This window comes from Brassica napus, chromosome C1 (genome assembly GCF_020379485.1).
Source record: "Brassica napus cultivar Da-Ae chromosome C1, Da-Ae, whole genome shotgun sequence".
Taxonomy (NCBI): domain Eukaryota; kingdom Viridiplantae; phylum Streptophyta; class Magnoliopsida; order Brassicales; family Brassicaceae; genus Brassica; species Brassica napus.
In genome coordinates, this window is record NC_063444.1 from 2,885,557 (window position 1) to 2,899,505 (window position 13,949).

General features: G+C 36.4%; 4 protein-coding genes across 4 annotated transcripts; 3 read left to right on the plus strand and 1 right to left on the minus strand.

The window, feature by feature from the left end:
• The first annotated feature begins 2,325 nt into the window (after positions 1–2,325).
• Positions 2,326–3,944, plus strand: LOC106365204. The gene has a single exon (XM_048745193.1). It carries the CDS (start codon positions 2,326–2,328, stop codon positions 2,509–2,511), a length of 186 nt encoding a protein of 61 aa, XP_048601150.1. The 3' UTR covers positions 2,512–3,944.
• Positions 3,647–3,944, plus strand: LOC106365206. The gene has a single exon (XM_013804656.3). The coding sequence runs from the start codon at positions 3,647–3,649 to the stop codon at positions 3,830–3,832; it is 186 nt and encodes a 61-aa protein (XP_013660110.1). The 3' UTR covers positions 3,833–3,944.
• A 6,156-nt stretch (positions 3,945–10,100) lies between these two features.
• Positions 10,101–10,664, plus strand: LOC106365207. The gene has a single exon (XM_013804657.3). The coding sequence runs from the start codon at positions 10,373–10,375 to the stop codon at positions 10,556–10,558; it is 186 nt and encodes a 61-aa protein (XP_013660111.1). The 5' UTR covers positions 10,101–10,372; the 3' UTR covers positions 10,559–10,664.
• Positions 10,665–10,939: 275 nt separating this feature from the next.
• On the minus strand, positions 10,940–13,644 carry BNAC01G05100D. The gene is made up of 6 exons (XM_013808792.3): positions 12,913–13,644; positions 12,505–12,602; positions 12,021–12,045; positions 11,770–11,890; positions 11,532–11,666; positions 10,940–11,414 (listed from the first exon to the last, which is right to left on the minus strand). Exons 1-6 carry the CDS (start codon positions 13,328–13,330, stop codon positions 11,204–11,206), a joined length of 1,008 nt encoding a protein of 335 aa, XP_013664246.1. The 5' UTR covers positions 13,331–13,644; the 3' UTR covers positions 10,940–11,203.
• Positions 13,645–13,949: the final 305 nt, after the last annotated feature.

Sequence of the window (13,949 nt, forward strand, 5' to 3'; positions counted from 1 at the left end):
GAAAAATGATCATGTCCTCATTCCTTAAGTTTCGACTAGGCTAAACAAAACAACAAAAGGAGTCACAATGAGTTGGTTTGGATTAAGAAAACAGTCGAATTACTTTGTGAGTCGAATTACAAAGCAACAACAACAGACAAAGGATCGCGATTTGCGAGTCGCCTCCGAGAGCTCGAGAGAAGATGAATGGAGAGTCGGAGACTGGAGAATGGAGAGACAAACGAAGAGACTTTCTCCGATGGAACTCAGTTTCAATCGCCAAAATCGCCAAATGAGTCGCAAAAACTCTCTTTCACGATGAAATGATTTTTTTTTCAATTTTCTCCCAAAATTTTGGAAACCCTAGAATTTTTTTTTAAATTGGGTCATCCATGTTCATATTAACCAAATCCACAAACACCCATAGATTAATTAGTTTCTCAATTTTGACCGTTTAAAACCCATCTGGAAATATGGGTATAACTAATGGAAGCCCAAATATATTTGGACATTGACATCCATTGGACAGCCCACCCATTTTGCAGCTCTACTCGCATGTTATCAACCGCCAGATCTCTTTTTTTCGGGATACACCCTAGAAAGTGTTTGCTAAAAACGAATTTCCTTTTTCTTTTTTTTCTAATTTATAAATTCCAATTTTATATAAAAAAAATCTTTATCTTTTAATTTTTTTTATCAGGATATTAAATATCTTATATCTCCTTTTCTTAATTCAAAGAAAAAAGAAAAGAAATCACATTAGTTAGAAAAGATTTAAAACAATTTTTTTCCTTATTTATAAAATTTGGAAAATTCTATTTAATTCTACTTTACATATATTCTAACTAAAAACATCAACAAGAATTTGTTAGCCGGTAAGCTTTTCTTTTAGCATGCCAGATATTTCTGTTATTTTAGTATATCATTTCAAATCTATATTACACCAATGTAAATTAACACTAATAAATATGTAACTCAAATTATCAATACCACTAAAATTACAAGTTTTTAAAAAATACCCTTACATTTGTAAATGATTAATAAAATTCATTAATGGTATTTGAATCTTTTGGTTTTGGGTCTGCATATATTTAAATGAATCAATAAATAACGGGCTTACACATACTTATAAGATATACTAGTTTTATTAAATATAAATATTTTTGGAAAAAAATATTAGACCTATATATTATGAAAACAAATTAATCAACAAACATAATGACATCACAATATTGTTTTCTTAAATCTATGTATCATAAAATTAAATTTGAAATCTAAAATAAAACTACAAAAACTTATAATAGGTTATTAAAAACAAAAATAAACTAATACTGTCATATCATTAAGTTTTTTATATTATCATTTTTTATTTGGATGACATAATAAAAATATCATCAAAGTTTAAAAATTACAAGTTTATGTAATATTAAAAAGTATATGATTAAATTAATAAATAATTTTAAAATACTATCAGATATTTTGTGTGTGTTTAACGGATCATTGGTATCAAACCACATGTTAATAACGAGTTTTTGGGATTTTATTGGTTTTTATGGATTTTTAATTAACGAAATTTTCATTGAATATGAATTGGATTATATACAAGGTATGAGTCTACCGGTTCAACCATAGATTTGAGTCAGATATGAAAACACTTCTTAAAACTCAAACATTATTTTTAAAAACTTTTAAATTATATGTTCTCTAATAAACAGTTATAAATTCATCCAAATCACTCTTGAAAAAATATTTCTTTTTATTTTGAAAAGAAAAAAAACATTAAAAAATCAATTGTTGTGATTTGAAACAAAAATCATGGTAATATGTAAATCAATTTTGGGTCAATAAGTGAAAAAAAAAAAATCTGAGCTTTTGAAGCGCATATCAAAAATCTAGTTGTTCATTAGTTTATGAACTTGCAAATGATTAGTAGATTATAAGCATTTGGGTCTGGTTCTGCCTCATCATCATCACATGCAAACCTCAATGGAATCATAAGGTCCGTAACAAGTGATCATATTATATGTGTACACAAAATTATAAGTAATTGTTAAGCCTAATATGGTTGTTATTTCCAAGTGTCATTGAATACTTCCAAGTAGCTTTCCAAGACAAGACTCTTGCTCTTTACCAATTCACTTTCGCTTCGTGTTGCCTGAAAAAAAAAACAATGGTTTTGTTGATATAATCTTGGGAAGTGTTTATTTTGACTAATTTGTTCAAATCACATCTATAAATTCACCCACCTCTACAACAGCTTTATTTACAAATTACAATCAAAAAACAAAACTTCATTTCACTCTCCACAGACTAAAGCTTAACTCATATCTTTAAGAGTTCAAGAAAATGGACAAGAAAGATGATGGTGCTAAATCTGGTAATGTAGCACAATCCGGTTGCACTGGATCTGTTACGGGGAATATGGTGGCGCCAGGGACTGGAGGTGCAGTTCAGATACCTCGGGATGCTTTTGAAGCTAACACCAAGGCCTATTTTGACAACCTTCATAACAAGGACAACGCTACTAAGTGAGAAGTGTGTAGTGGTTAAATAAGAATAATCAGCACCCTTGTTGTTATGCTCCTGTGATGTGATTTTCCTATTATGATCACAATTTAATTAAATAAAATGAGTTATTATTTCTCTTGTTTTTCTTTTCTTGTTCTGTAATTTATCGAATACTAGAGCATTCTATTACACTGCATTAATCTTTCTTTGGTCACTTCACAAGCATTTTTTAAGTTTTACAACAAAGTTTTATTTAATTTTACAATAGTATTTGTTAAAGGTGGCTTTCAATAACAGTCTTAAACAAAAATTATATTAGTTTTTGCATATTGGTTGATAGTTTACGTTAACCCTGCGGATTGAACCGTACCGGACAGTCTGAACCGAACAAATGTTTCGGTTCACTTTTGGTTAAGAGTTTGGTTTGGTTCAGAAAGATTTTCAAAATCAATTTGGTTTTGGTTAGGTTCGTCTGGGTTTAACGAACTGAACGGTTAAACAATTTTTCTATATTCCAAAACTGAACCAGTTTATACCGGAACTGGACCGATGTTAGCTATCTTAATAAATGTAACCGATTTTAACCGAATTTTCATTTTTTCTACAAAAATATTTTTGGTTTATTTCGGTCTTGAAATAGAAACCGAAATGAACCGAAAACCGACAACCAAACCAAAATGTTATTCAGTTAATTTTGGAATTATTTTTGAAAAAAATCTGTTAACCGAAAATCCCAGGTCTAGTTCACGTTATCATCTTGTGTTTGATAAGTTTTCTTATTGTCGTCAATGGCAATATATATGTGTGTATGAATGCGTGTACAAATCTCAATGGACGTATAATAAGTGATCATAGTATATGTGTATACAAAATTATAAGTAATTGTTAATGTTATTCCCAAGTGTCATTGAACACCTCCAAGTAGCTTTCCAAGACCAGACTCTTGCCCTTTACCAATTCACTTCCACTTCGTATTGACTGAAAAAAACCAATGGTTTTGTTGATATAATCTTGGGAAATGTTGATTTTGACTAACTTGATCAAATCCCATCTATAAATTCACCCACCTCTTCATCAGTTTCATTCACATTCCGAATCAAAACCTCATTTCACTCTCCACATATTAAAGCTTAACTCATATTTTTAAGAGATCAAGAAAATGGACAAGAAAGACGATGGTACTAAATCTGGTAACGTAGCACAAACCGGTGCGGCTGGATCTGGTTCGGGTCATATGGTGGCACCAGGGACTGGAGGTGCAGTTCAGATACCTCGGGATGCTTTCGAAGCTAACACTAAGGCCTATTTTGACAACCTTCATAACAAGGACAAGGCTACTAAGTGAGAAGTGTGTAGTGGTTAAATAAGAATAATCAGCACCTTTGTTGTTATGCTCCTGTGATGTGATTTTCCTATTATGATCACAATTTAATTAAATAAAATGAGTTATTATTTCTCTTGTTTTTCTTTTCTTGTTCTGTAATTTATCGAATACTAGAGCATTCTATTACACTGTATTAATCTTTCTTTGGTCACTTCACACGCATTTTTTAAGTTGTACAACAAAGTTTTAATTAATTTTACAATAGTATTTGTTAAAGGTGGCTTTCAATATCAGTTTTAAACAAAATTTATATTAGTTTTTGCATATTGGTTGATAGTTTACGTTAACCCTGCGGATTGAACCGTACCGGACAGTCTGAACCGAACAAATGTTTCGGTTCACTTTTGGTTAAGAGTTTGGTTTGGTTCAGAAAGCTTTTCAAAATCAATTTGGTTTTGGTTAGGTTCGTCTTGGTTGTTGACATAAAGCAGAAGTAAGCTGCCAGACTTGAGAAGTAAGCTGCCAGATTATAAGGCTTTATAAGATTTTATAAGCTCGAGTATTTTATTGAAGAGAAGAAGAAGAGAGAAGAAGACCGTTGAAGATATTTTAAAACAATGAATATTTTATTATATTGTGTACTGAGGCAACTTGTTTTTTAAATACTTGTATTCAGATCCACAATTAAAATCAAGGGAATAGAGTTTCTCCCAAATCTACTTTCTCTCTCTCTTTGTTCTTCAATGTTCTTCATCTAAGTCTCTTTATCCTCACATTCTTTCATGGTATCAGAGCAAATAAGCTCCTGGGATTCATTTTTCTCTACTTTATTCTTTTTACTTCCGTAAATCTCTGATTTTTCCTTTCTATTTTTGGTAAAGTTCATCATGTTCTTGAGTTGTTCTTCATTTCCAGACCTAAAACTTACCAAAAATGGAAAACTCCTACATTGATGTCTTTAAATCCGTGTCTATTCCGGTTACCCTCAAGGGAACCAAATACTTACTGTGGTCTAGACTTGTCAAAACCGCTCTTGGAGGCAGAGGTCTTTGGGAGTATGTTGTTGACGGCGAAGACACCAAGAAGACCATCCTAGGAGAGGATGGTAAAGAAGTTGTTGTTGCGGCTGAAGGAGGTGGGAAGAGAAGTCAGAAGGATCTCATGGTCCTTTCCATCATTCAGAATAGTTTTGAAACCTCTATCTTGGAAGCTTACTCCTACTGTGAAACTTCCAAGGAGCTGTGGGATACTCTCCAGAAGGTATATGGTAATATATCTAACATCAGTAGGGTGTTTGAAGTCAAGAGGGCTATCAACACTCTCAGTCAAGAGGACACTGAATTTTCCAAGCATTTTGGGAAGTTCAGATCGTTGTGGGCCGAGTTAGAGATGCTAAGACCGGCCAGTCTTGATCCGGATGCACTTAATGAGAGGAAGGAGCAAGACAAGGTCTTTGCTTTGCTGTTCACTCTCAACCCGGGTTATAGTGATGTAATCAAACACATTCTATGAAGTGAGAAGCTTCCATCACTTGAGGAGCTTTGTGCTCAGATTCAAAAGGAGCAAGGTTCAGTGGGACTCTTTGGTGGAAAAGGAGACCTCATCATAGCTAACAAGGTTGAAGGAAATAAGCACAAATATGAGGGCATAGCTAACAAAGGGTATTACAAGCCAGAAGACAAGAAAGTGTGGGTGTGTGACCATTGCAAGAAAAAAGGTCACGGCAAAGACAAATGTTGGATCCTTCATCCACACCTCAAGCCTCAGAAGTTCAGGACACCTTACTCTGATGCAAGAGGGAATTTCTCTGGTGAAATGGGTGAGCCATCTACTCCTCGTCCCATGAACTCGGTTGCGGCTAGAGAAGGGAAGACCTTGGGATTCAGTGGCTGTTCTATCATGAGGACTACCCAAGATGAGACATTCAAGAGGTCTGATCTTGATGCTCTCATCAAAGCCCTCAAGGAGAACTCTGGTAACACACTTGGTTTATCTTTGAATGCCTCTTATAAACTGCCCAATGCTCTTGTTACAACCTTGAATGCATCTGATAGCTTTAAGCCAGTAGTTATAGATTCTAGAGCTTCTCACCACATGATTAGTGATGCTAGGTTAATCAGTAATGTTAAGCCTGCCTTAGGTAATGTTATGATAGCAAATGGCGACAGCATACCAATAAAAAGTGTAGGAAACTTGAAAATATTTGAGAAAGATACTAAAGCATTACTAAAGCATTTTATATGCCATCTTTTGCATCTAATCTATTATCTGTCAAGAAGGTAACCACTGATCTTAACTGCAAGGTTATTTTTAGTCCTAATGATGTTGTGTTTCAGGATATTGAGACTCTTAAGATGATCGGAAAGGGTGTTACTAAAGGGGACTTATACCTGCTTGAAGACACCAAGACTAGATCATGTTTACCTTATGCCTTTAGTTCAATCCATGTCTTAGAAAATGATGTATTGTGGCATGCTAGGTTAGGTCATCCCCATTATAGAGCACTGAACTTGTTATTGCCTAAAGTTTATTTCAAAAATGATGGTTGTGAAGCATGTATTCTTGGCAAACATTGCAAAACTGTGTTTCCCAAGTCATCTACTATCTATGAGAACTGCTTTGATCTTATACACTCTGATGTCTGGACTGCACCATGCCCTTCTAGGGAAAATCATAGATATTTTGTCACCTTCATAGACTAGAAATCTAAATATACATGGCTGACTATGATACCATCTAAAGATAAAGTCCTAGATGCATTTATAAACTTCCAGAGCTACATAACTAATCAGTTCAATGTTAAGATCAAAGTATTCAGGTCAGATAATGGAGGAAAATATACAAGCACAGCTTTCAAATCCCACTTGACCAAGCATGGAATAAACCATCAAACCAGCTGCCCTTACACTCCACAACAAAATGGTGTAGCTGAGAGGAAAAACCGACATCTGATGGACGTGGCCAGGTCCATGATGTTCTACACCAACATGCCTAAGAGGTTCTGGAGTGATGCAGTCATGACAGCATGCTACCTCATCAACCGAACTCCAACAAGAGTCCTTGATGATGCCACACCTTATGAGGTATTGAACAAAATAAAACCATCTATTGACCATTTACGGGTATTTGGGTGCTTGTGCTATGTATTGCAAACAGGTGATCATAGGAACAAACTTGAGGCCAGAAGCACAAAGGCAGTGTTCATTGGGTATTCTACCACTCAAAAAGGTTACAAATGCTACTCTCCAGAGACAAAAAGAGTCTTAATATCCAGAGATGTCAAGTTTGTGGAATCTAGAGGCTATTATGAGGAGAAGAGTTGGGACAATCTCAAGGATCTATCTCAAGGGGCCTCGGATAGGGCAAACAACCTACGGATTATCATGGAGAGCCTAGGTATCATCATGACACCAAATGAAAGAACTAATGGTATGGATGCGGCTGAAGAGGCTTCTCATCCTAATCCTGAAAGGGGGAATCAAGAGGATTCGTCTACTGGTCAAGAGGAACCACACATGGGTCAAGAGGATCCACAGACTACTGATCAAGAGCAAGAGGTTCATGATCAGGATGAAAGCCAACAACAAGAGGAATCAGATCAACAAAATGAAGTTGAAGCTGAGATTGTTGGAGAGGTCTAGCCGCTTGTTGGAGAAGTCCAGACGCTTAGGAGAAGCACAAGGGTGAGAAAGCGTCCATCAAATTGGAAGTATTTCAACAGTCAAGCAGTAGTCCATCCCACTCAAGCAACTTGCTCTCTTGCTTACTATCCAAGAGATCATCAAGCCTTCATCACCAACATAAATCAAGAGTACATTCCGACGACCTATGAGGAGGCAATGGAGATAAAGGAATGGAGAGACTAAGTAGATGATGAGGTCAGTGCCATGATCCGAAATGGAACTTGGTTTGAGAGTGAGCTTCCCAAAGGCAAGAAGGCTGTCACAAGCATGTTACTATTCACTATCAAGTACTTGGCTAATGGGTAACCAGAAAGAAAAAAGACCAGACTTGTTGCAAGAGGCTACACTCAAGTCTATGGTGAAGATTACCTTGACACCTTTGCACCAGTAGCTAAGCTTCACACGATACGGATTGTACTCTCATTGGTTGTGAACTTAGAATGGGATATGTGGCAAATGGATGTCAAGAATGCTTTTCTACAAGGAGAGTTAGAAGATGAGGTCTACATGAGACCACCACCTGGTATGGAACACCTTACCAAACCAGGAAATGTATTGAGACTGAAGAAAGCCATCTATGGCTTGAAACAATCACCAAGAGCGTGGTACCACAAACTAAGCACCACACTCAATGGAAGAGGTTTTGTCAAGTCTGAAGCTGATCATACCCTACTCAGTCTCACTAGCCAGCAAGGAATCATTGTCATTCTCATCTATGTTGATGACATTATCATCACGAGCAGTGACAACGAAGGGATCATCTCGACCAAAGCGTTCCTTAAGGCTTCATTTGATATCAAGGACTTGGGAGAGCTCAAATACTTCCTAGGGATCGAGATGTGTAGGTCTAAGGAAAGGTTGCTTCTATCTCCAAGGAAATACACCCTTGACTTACTAAAGGAGGCTGGAGATCTTGGTGGAAGAGCTGCCAAAACACCTCTAGAGGAAGGATACAAAGTGATGCGTGAGGGGGAGATTGAAGACAAGTCATATGAAGATGTAAAGCACTATAGGAGAATGGTGGGAAAACTCATTTATCTTACCATTACCCGACCAGATGTATGCTTTGCAGTAAACCAAGTAAGCCAACACATGCAAGCTCCCAAGGTACACCACTGGAACATGGTTGAGAGGATTCTCAGGTACATAAGAGAGGCACCAGGCCAATGAGTATGGATGGGATGCAATAGAAGCACTGAGATTGTTGGGTACTGTGATGCGGATTGGGCAGGAGATCGAGTTGATAGGAGATCAACTACTGGATATTGTACCTTCATTGGAGGCAATTTGGTAACATGGAAGAGCAAGAAGTAGAAGGTGGTGTCTTGTTCAAGTGCTGAGGCAGAATATAGAGCTATGAGGAAGCTCACAAGCGAGTTGATTTGGATCAAGGGACTGCTTAAGGACTTGGGAATTGAAGTTACAACGCCAATCACGATGCATTGTGATAACCAGGCTGCTATACACATTGCTAGCAACTCAGTCTTCCATGAAAGGACCAAACATATAGAGGTAGATTGCCACAAAGTGAGACAATCCTTGGAGCAGAAGATCATATTTTCGTGCTACAAAAGGAGTGAAGATCAGCTAGCTGATATCTTCACCAAGGCAGCAAGCACTAAGGTATGTGAGTTCATTCATCCAAAATTGAGACTCATAGACCTCTCATGTCACTGATATCTCCTTCATGAAGTGTTCTACTCTTTTTCCTTGACTTGGATTTTCTCCCAAAGAGTTTTACCTAGTTGAGGTTTTAATGAGGGAATACTTCATGGCTTCCAAGCTTGACTTGTTCCATATGGTCAAGCTTGAGGGGGAGTGTTGACATAAAGTAGAAGTAAGCTGCCAAACTTGAGAAGTAAGCTGCCAGACTTGAGAAGTAAGTTGTCAGACTTGAGAATTAAGCTAGAGACTTATAAGGTTTTATAAGGCTTTATAAGGTTTTATAACCTCGAGTATTTTATTGAAGAGAAGAAGAAGAGAGAAGAAGACCGTTAAAGATATTTTAAAACAATGAATATTTTATTATATTGTGTACTGAGGCAACTTGTCTTTTAAATACTTGTATTCAGATCCACAATTAAAATCAAGGGAATAGAGTTTCTCCCAAATCTACTTTCTCTCTCTCTTTGTTCTTCAATGTTCTTCATCTAAGTCTCTTTATCCCCACATTCTTTCATTGGTTTAACGAACTGAACGGTTAAACAATTTTTCTATATTCCAAAACTGAACCAGTTTATACCGGAACTGGACCGATGTTAGCCATCTTAATAAATGTAACCGATTTTAACCGAATTTTCATTTTTTCTACAAAAATATTTTTGGTTTATTTCGGTCTTGAAATAGAAACCGAAATGAACCGATAACCGACAACCAAACCAAAATGTTATTCAGTTAATTTTGGAATTATTTTTGAAAAAAAATCTGTTAACCGAAAATCCCAGGCCTAGTTCACGTTATCATCTTGTGTTTGATAAGTTTTCTTATTGCCGTCAATGGCAATATATATGTGTGTATGAATGCGTGTACAAATCTCAATGGACGTATAATAAGTGATCATAGTATATGTGTATACAAAATTATAAGTAATTGTTAAGCCTAATATGGATGTTATTTCCAAGTGTCATTGAACACCTCCAAGTAGCTTTCCAAGACCAGACTCTTGCCCTTTACCAATTCACTTCCACTTCGTATTGACTGAAAAAAACCAATGGTTTTGTTGATATAATCTTGGGAAATGTTGATTTTGACTAACTTGATCAAATCCCATCTATAAATTCACCCACCTCTTCATCAGTTTCATTCACATTCCGAATCAAAACCTCATTTCACTCTCCACATATTAAGGCTTAACTCATATTTTTAAGAGATCAAGAAAATGGACAAGAAAGACGATGGTGCTAAATCTTGTAACGTAGCACAAACCAGTGTGGCTGGATCTGGTTCGGGTCATATGGTGGCGCCAGGGACTGGAGGTGCAGTTCAGATACCTCGGGATGCTTTCGAAGCTAACACTAAGGCCTATTTTGACGACCTTCATGCCAAGGACAAGGCAACCAAGTGAGAAGTGTTTAGTGGTTTAAAATAATAATCAGCACCTTCTTTCTTTATGCTCCTATGACGTGACTCTCCTATTATGATCACAATTTTAAATAAAATGAGTTATTATATTTCTCTTTCTTCTCTGTTCTATAATTTATTACGCTACCATTAATCCTTCTTGGTCGGTTAGCACTAAAAATTCTTAACAAGCATTTTATTAGTCTTCCAACAAATTTTAGATTAGTTTTACAATAGCTTTGAGATGGCTTTATATATCAGTCTTCAACATAATTTAGATTAGTTTTACATATTGGCTGAAAGTTAAACGTTATCATCTTATGTTTGATAAGTAGTCTTCGAAAAAGTTTATAGATTGACATTAGTTCATGTTGTTATCCTTGGATTTATAAAGTAACTTCATATGATATACTAAACACTTAAATTATACATTATCTTACATATGTGCAGTACAGATAGCGAAAAAATTTAGTGATACCAAACTAATTTTAGCAACAAAAAAGAAGTAATTTAATGCTAAAAGGTGACAGTTTTTTAGCTAATTTCATCTCTGGTTGCTAACTTATTCATCCCATCAAGATTTCTTGGTTTGTTCTGTCTTCTTTCATGTTTATACAATACAATGTAACATTGAAACAGCAATATGTTTTTAACACTTTGTTACTACCCATGAGAGAATCTGCTGCTCCACTTCTTCCCAATTATGAACTCTAGTCACCAGAGGATGTCTGTCCACAGACTCAGTTTTAGACCAAGGGTATGAGTTATCATAGTCAAAGAGGAGAACCTTCATTCCAATGTTAGCGCATTCCTCTGCATATCTCGGGTTATCGTCAATCAATATCTCTGCTCCGAATGATCTGCAGTTCCAATTCTTGGATTATTATTAGCACATGCAAGATAGTATCTAAGTTTTAGAGTAGAATAGAGTCTCAATCACAGTCTCAGTGTCTTTAATGAGATGATTATGTATGCACCTGCAGATTTCAGACTTGGGTTTAGACTCTCCATGAAGAGCAAAATGGTTCCCAAAATGAATATGTTTAAACAGTCCCGGGAAATGCATGTCGAGCCACTCAAGTGTGTGATCCTTTATCGCATTCTGCCGGGACCTATCCAATGATATTAAAAGAAAAAAAAATAGAATACGGGTTATTAGAATTAACTTGTCAAGCGTTCAACAGAGAGAAAATCACAGAGCATCATGGCACTTACGTCACAACTGAGAGCTCGCAGTATCTTGATAGCTTGTGAAGAGTCGTATGTGCACCTGGAAGAGGATGGATCCCTTTCTTGAAGTATGGTGTCTTAAAGAATTCATGAACACGTATGTCAGCTGCAGGACAATAATTACATGATTAGGTGTCGCACCAAAAATTTGCTGAAACACAAAAAAGTATTGAGAGCAACTAATCAGCTAGCCCCTTGATTAATGCTTATAGCTGCAAGTAGGCCAAGGATAATACCTTCATTACGAGAGCAGTTCCATATCTGCGACAAAAGAAAAAGAAAGAGACGAGTATAAGGGCGTATCATAGACAAGCAATCTGTAACCGGAAGACAGTAACGTTTTATATGCAAGGTAAAAGGCAACGCAAGGTGGGTTCCTAAGTTATGCGTTAGCGATAACTTGACAATAGAAAAAAAATGGAGGAGAGTTCCCCTTGACCCATTCAAAATTTTCACAACCAAGGTGAGGTTATATAAACAGTAATCAAAGTACATGCAAGGCACGGTGCTTTAAAAGGTGAAACAGAGAACTCCTATCCTTATAATACGCCAAAGATAGCAATTATAAGCAGTCCCCTTCATATATGAACTTCTCCTAATAGTGTTTACTCCAAGCTAACTCAATAAATCACCCATTCATCCCAGTCCCAGCATAGGAGGTCATATAAACTAAGAAACAATAACAACAATGCAAAAGTAAGAGAAGCTCCAGTTTCGTACCCTGAAGAACTCGTAGACATGGTATTCTGAGACTGAATGGTTTGACAAATAGCGGTCCGCAATGAACTTGTTAAGTGCCGAGACAAAGTTTCCAAGAACTGCTTACATAAAAAAAAACCCAGAAAAATTATGATGTGAAAGCAAAGGGATTAGAGAAATCAACAAACAAATCACATTACAGAATCCCACCAAACCAAGGCAACACTTAATCTCGACTAGTTGAAAACAGAGTCGCCAAACACACATGACAATGAAAAGATTCAAAGAAAAATCAATTTTTAAAACATATTTTCAGATAAATCCAGAATATCAATCATTGACTGTAAAAGTCCAAAACTTCTTCTAGAACCCATTTAACAACTCAATTAACTCCTCACAATGAAGAAGAAGGAAGGGGGCATTAGATACCCTCATCAATGTCAACAGCCACAACAATCTTATCACTCCCTTGTAACCTCGTCTTGTTACCAGGCAGGTACGCACCACGTCCATCCGCTAAGTCAGTGGTTCCGCCCCCGCCGCGTTGTTCTTCCCTCGGGCCATGGAGAAGCCGACGACGATGCAGAGATAAAGCTCGAGCCTTTCGATCAGGAGAAGCATCAAAACAGCTTCTCAAGGTTAACCCATTAGCCTTCCCGCCGCATTTATAAATGGGATTGGGTCTGTGAACGAAGCCTCCATCGAATCTGTTACCGTTACCGATGGATCGAGTGTGGAGCGATCGCAAGGGATCGGCGCAAGAAGCAGCGGAAGACATTAGGGATTGTGAATCGAATCGTGAGATTCTTCTGTAGAGAATGGCGATGGAGTGTTGTCTCTTTAACATAACGAGATCTCTCTCTCTCTCTCTCTCTCTCTCTCTCTCTCTCACATTACCACACCATCCACTATCCAAATTTCAAATCGAATAAGAAACCCTAATCTCCCCCCCAATCGAATTCGAGGAACACAATGATAAAAAGCTTTTTAAAGAAAAGAAAAGAAAAAAAAAGCAAATCTATAAGAGGCTCCAACGTAATAATCATGCATTGAAAGCACTTTGCTATGAGGTGCTTAATTAGCCATTCTAATTAAAAATTAAAGTAAAGATATAACACAATAAAACATACACACTACTCCTCTACCAATTGAACGGCGAAATAAAAGACACACACATCTTAATAGGTCGATCTGAATCCTATGAATTATGTTTTTTTGTTTTGGATTAATATTTTTTTTTATTATTATTATTTGACATCTTTTAATTAACAATAATATATAAGCAAATGATTTTAGTCCGGTTCAATTGGTTGAGCCGGTTTAGTCAAATAGATTTATTTTAGATGGTCCCACTCATTTGATAGGTACGATTGGAATCTTATTACATTACATCATCATCTCATACATGTTTGCAGTCAGTTTTTTTTTTGAATCCGATACCGATTCAAAAAGTGAAAGATATTTTG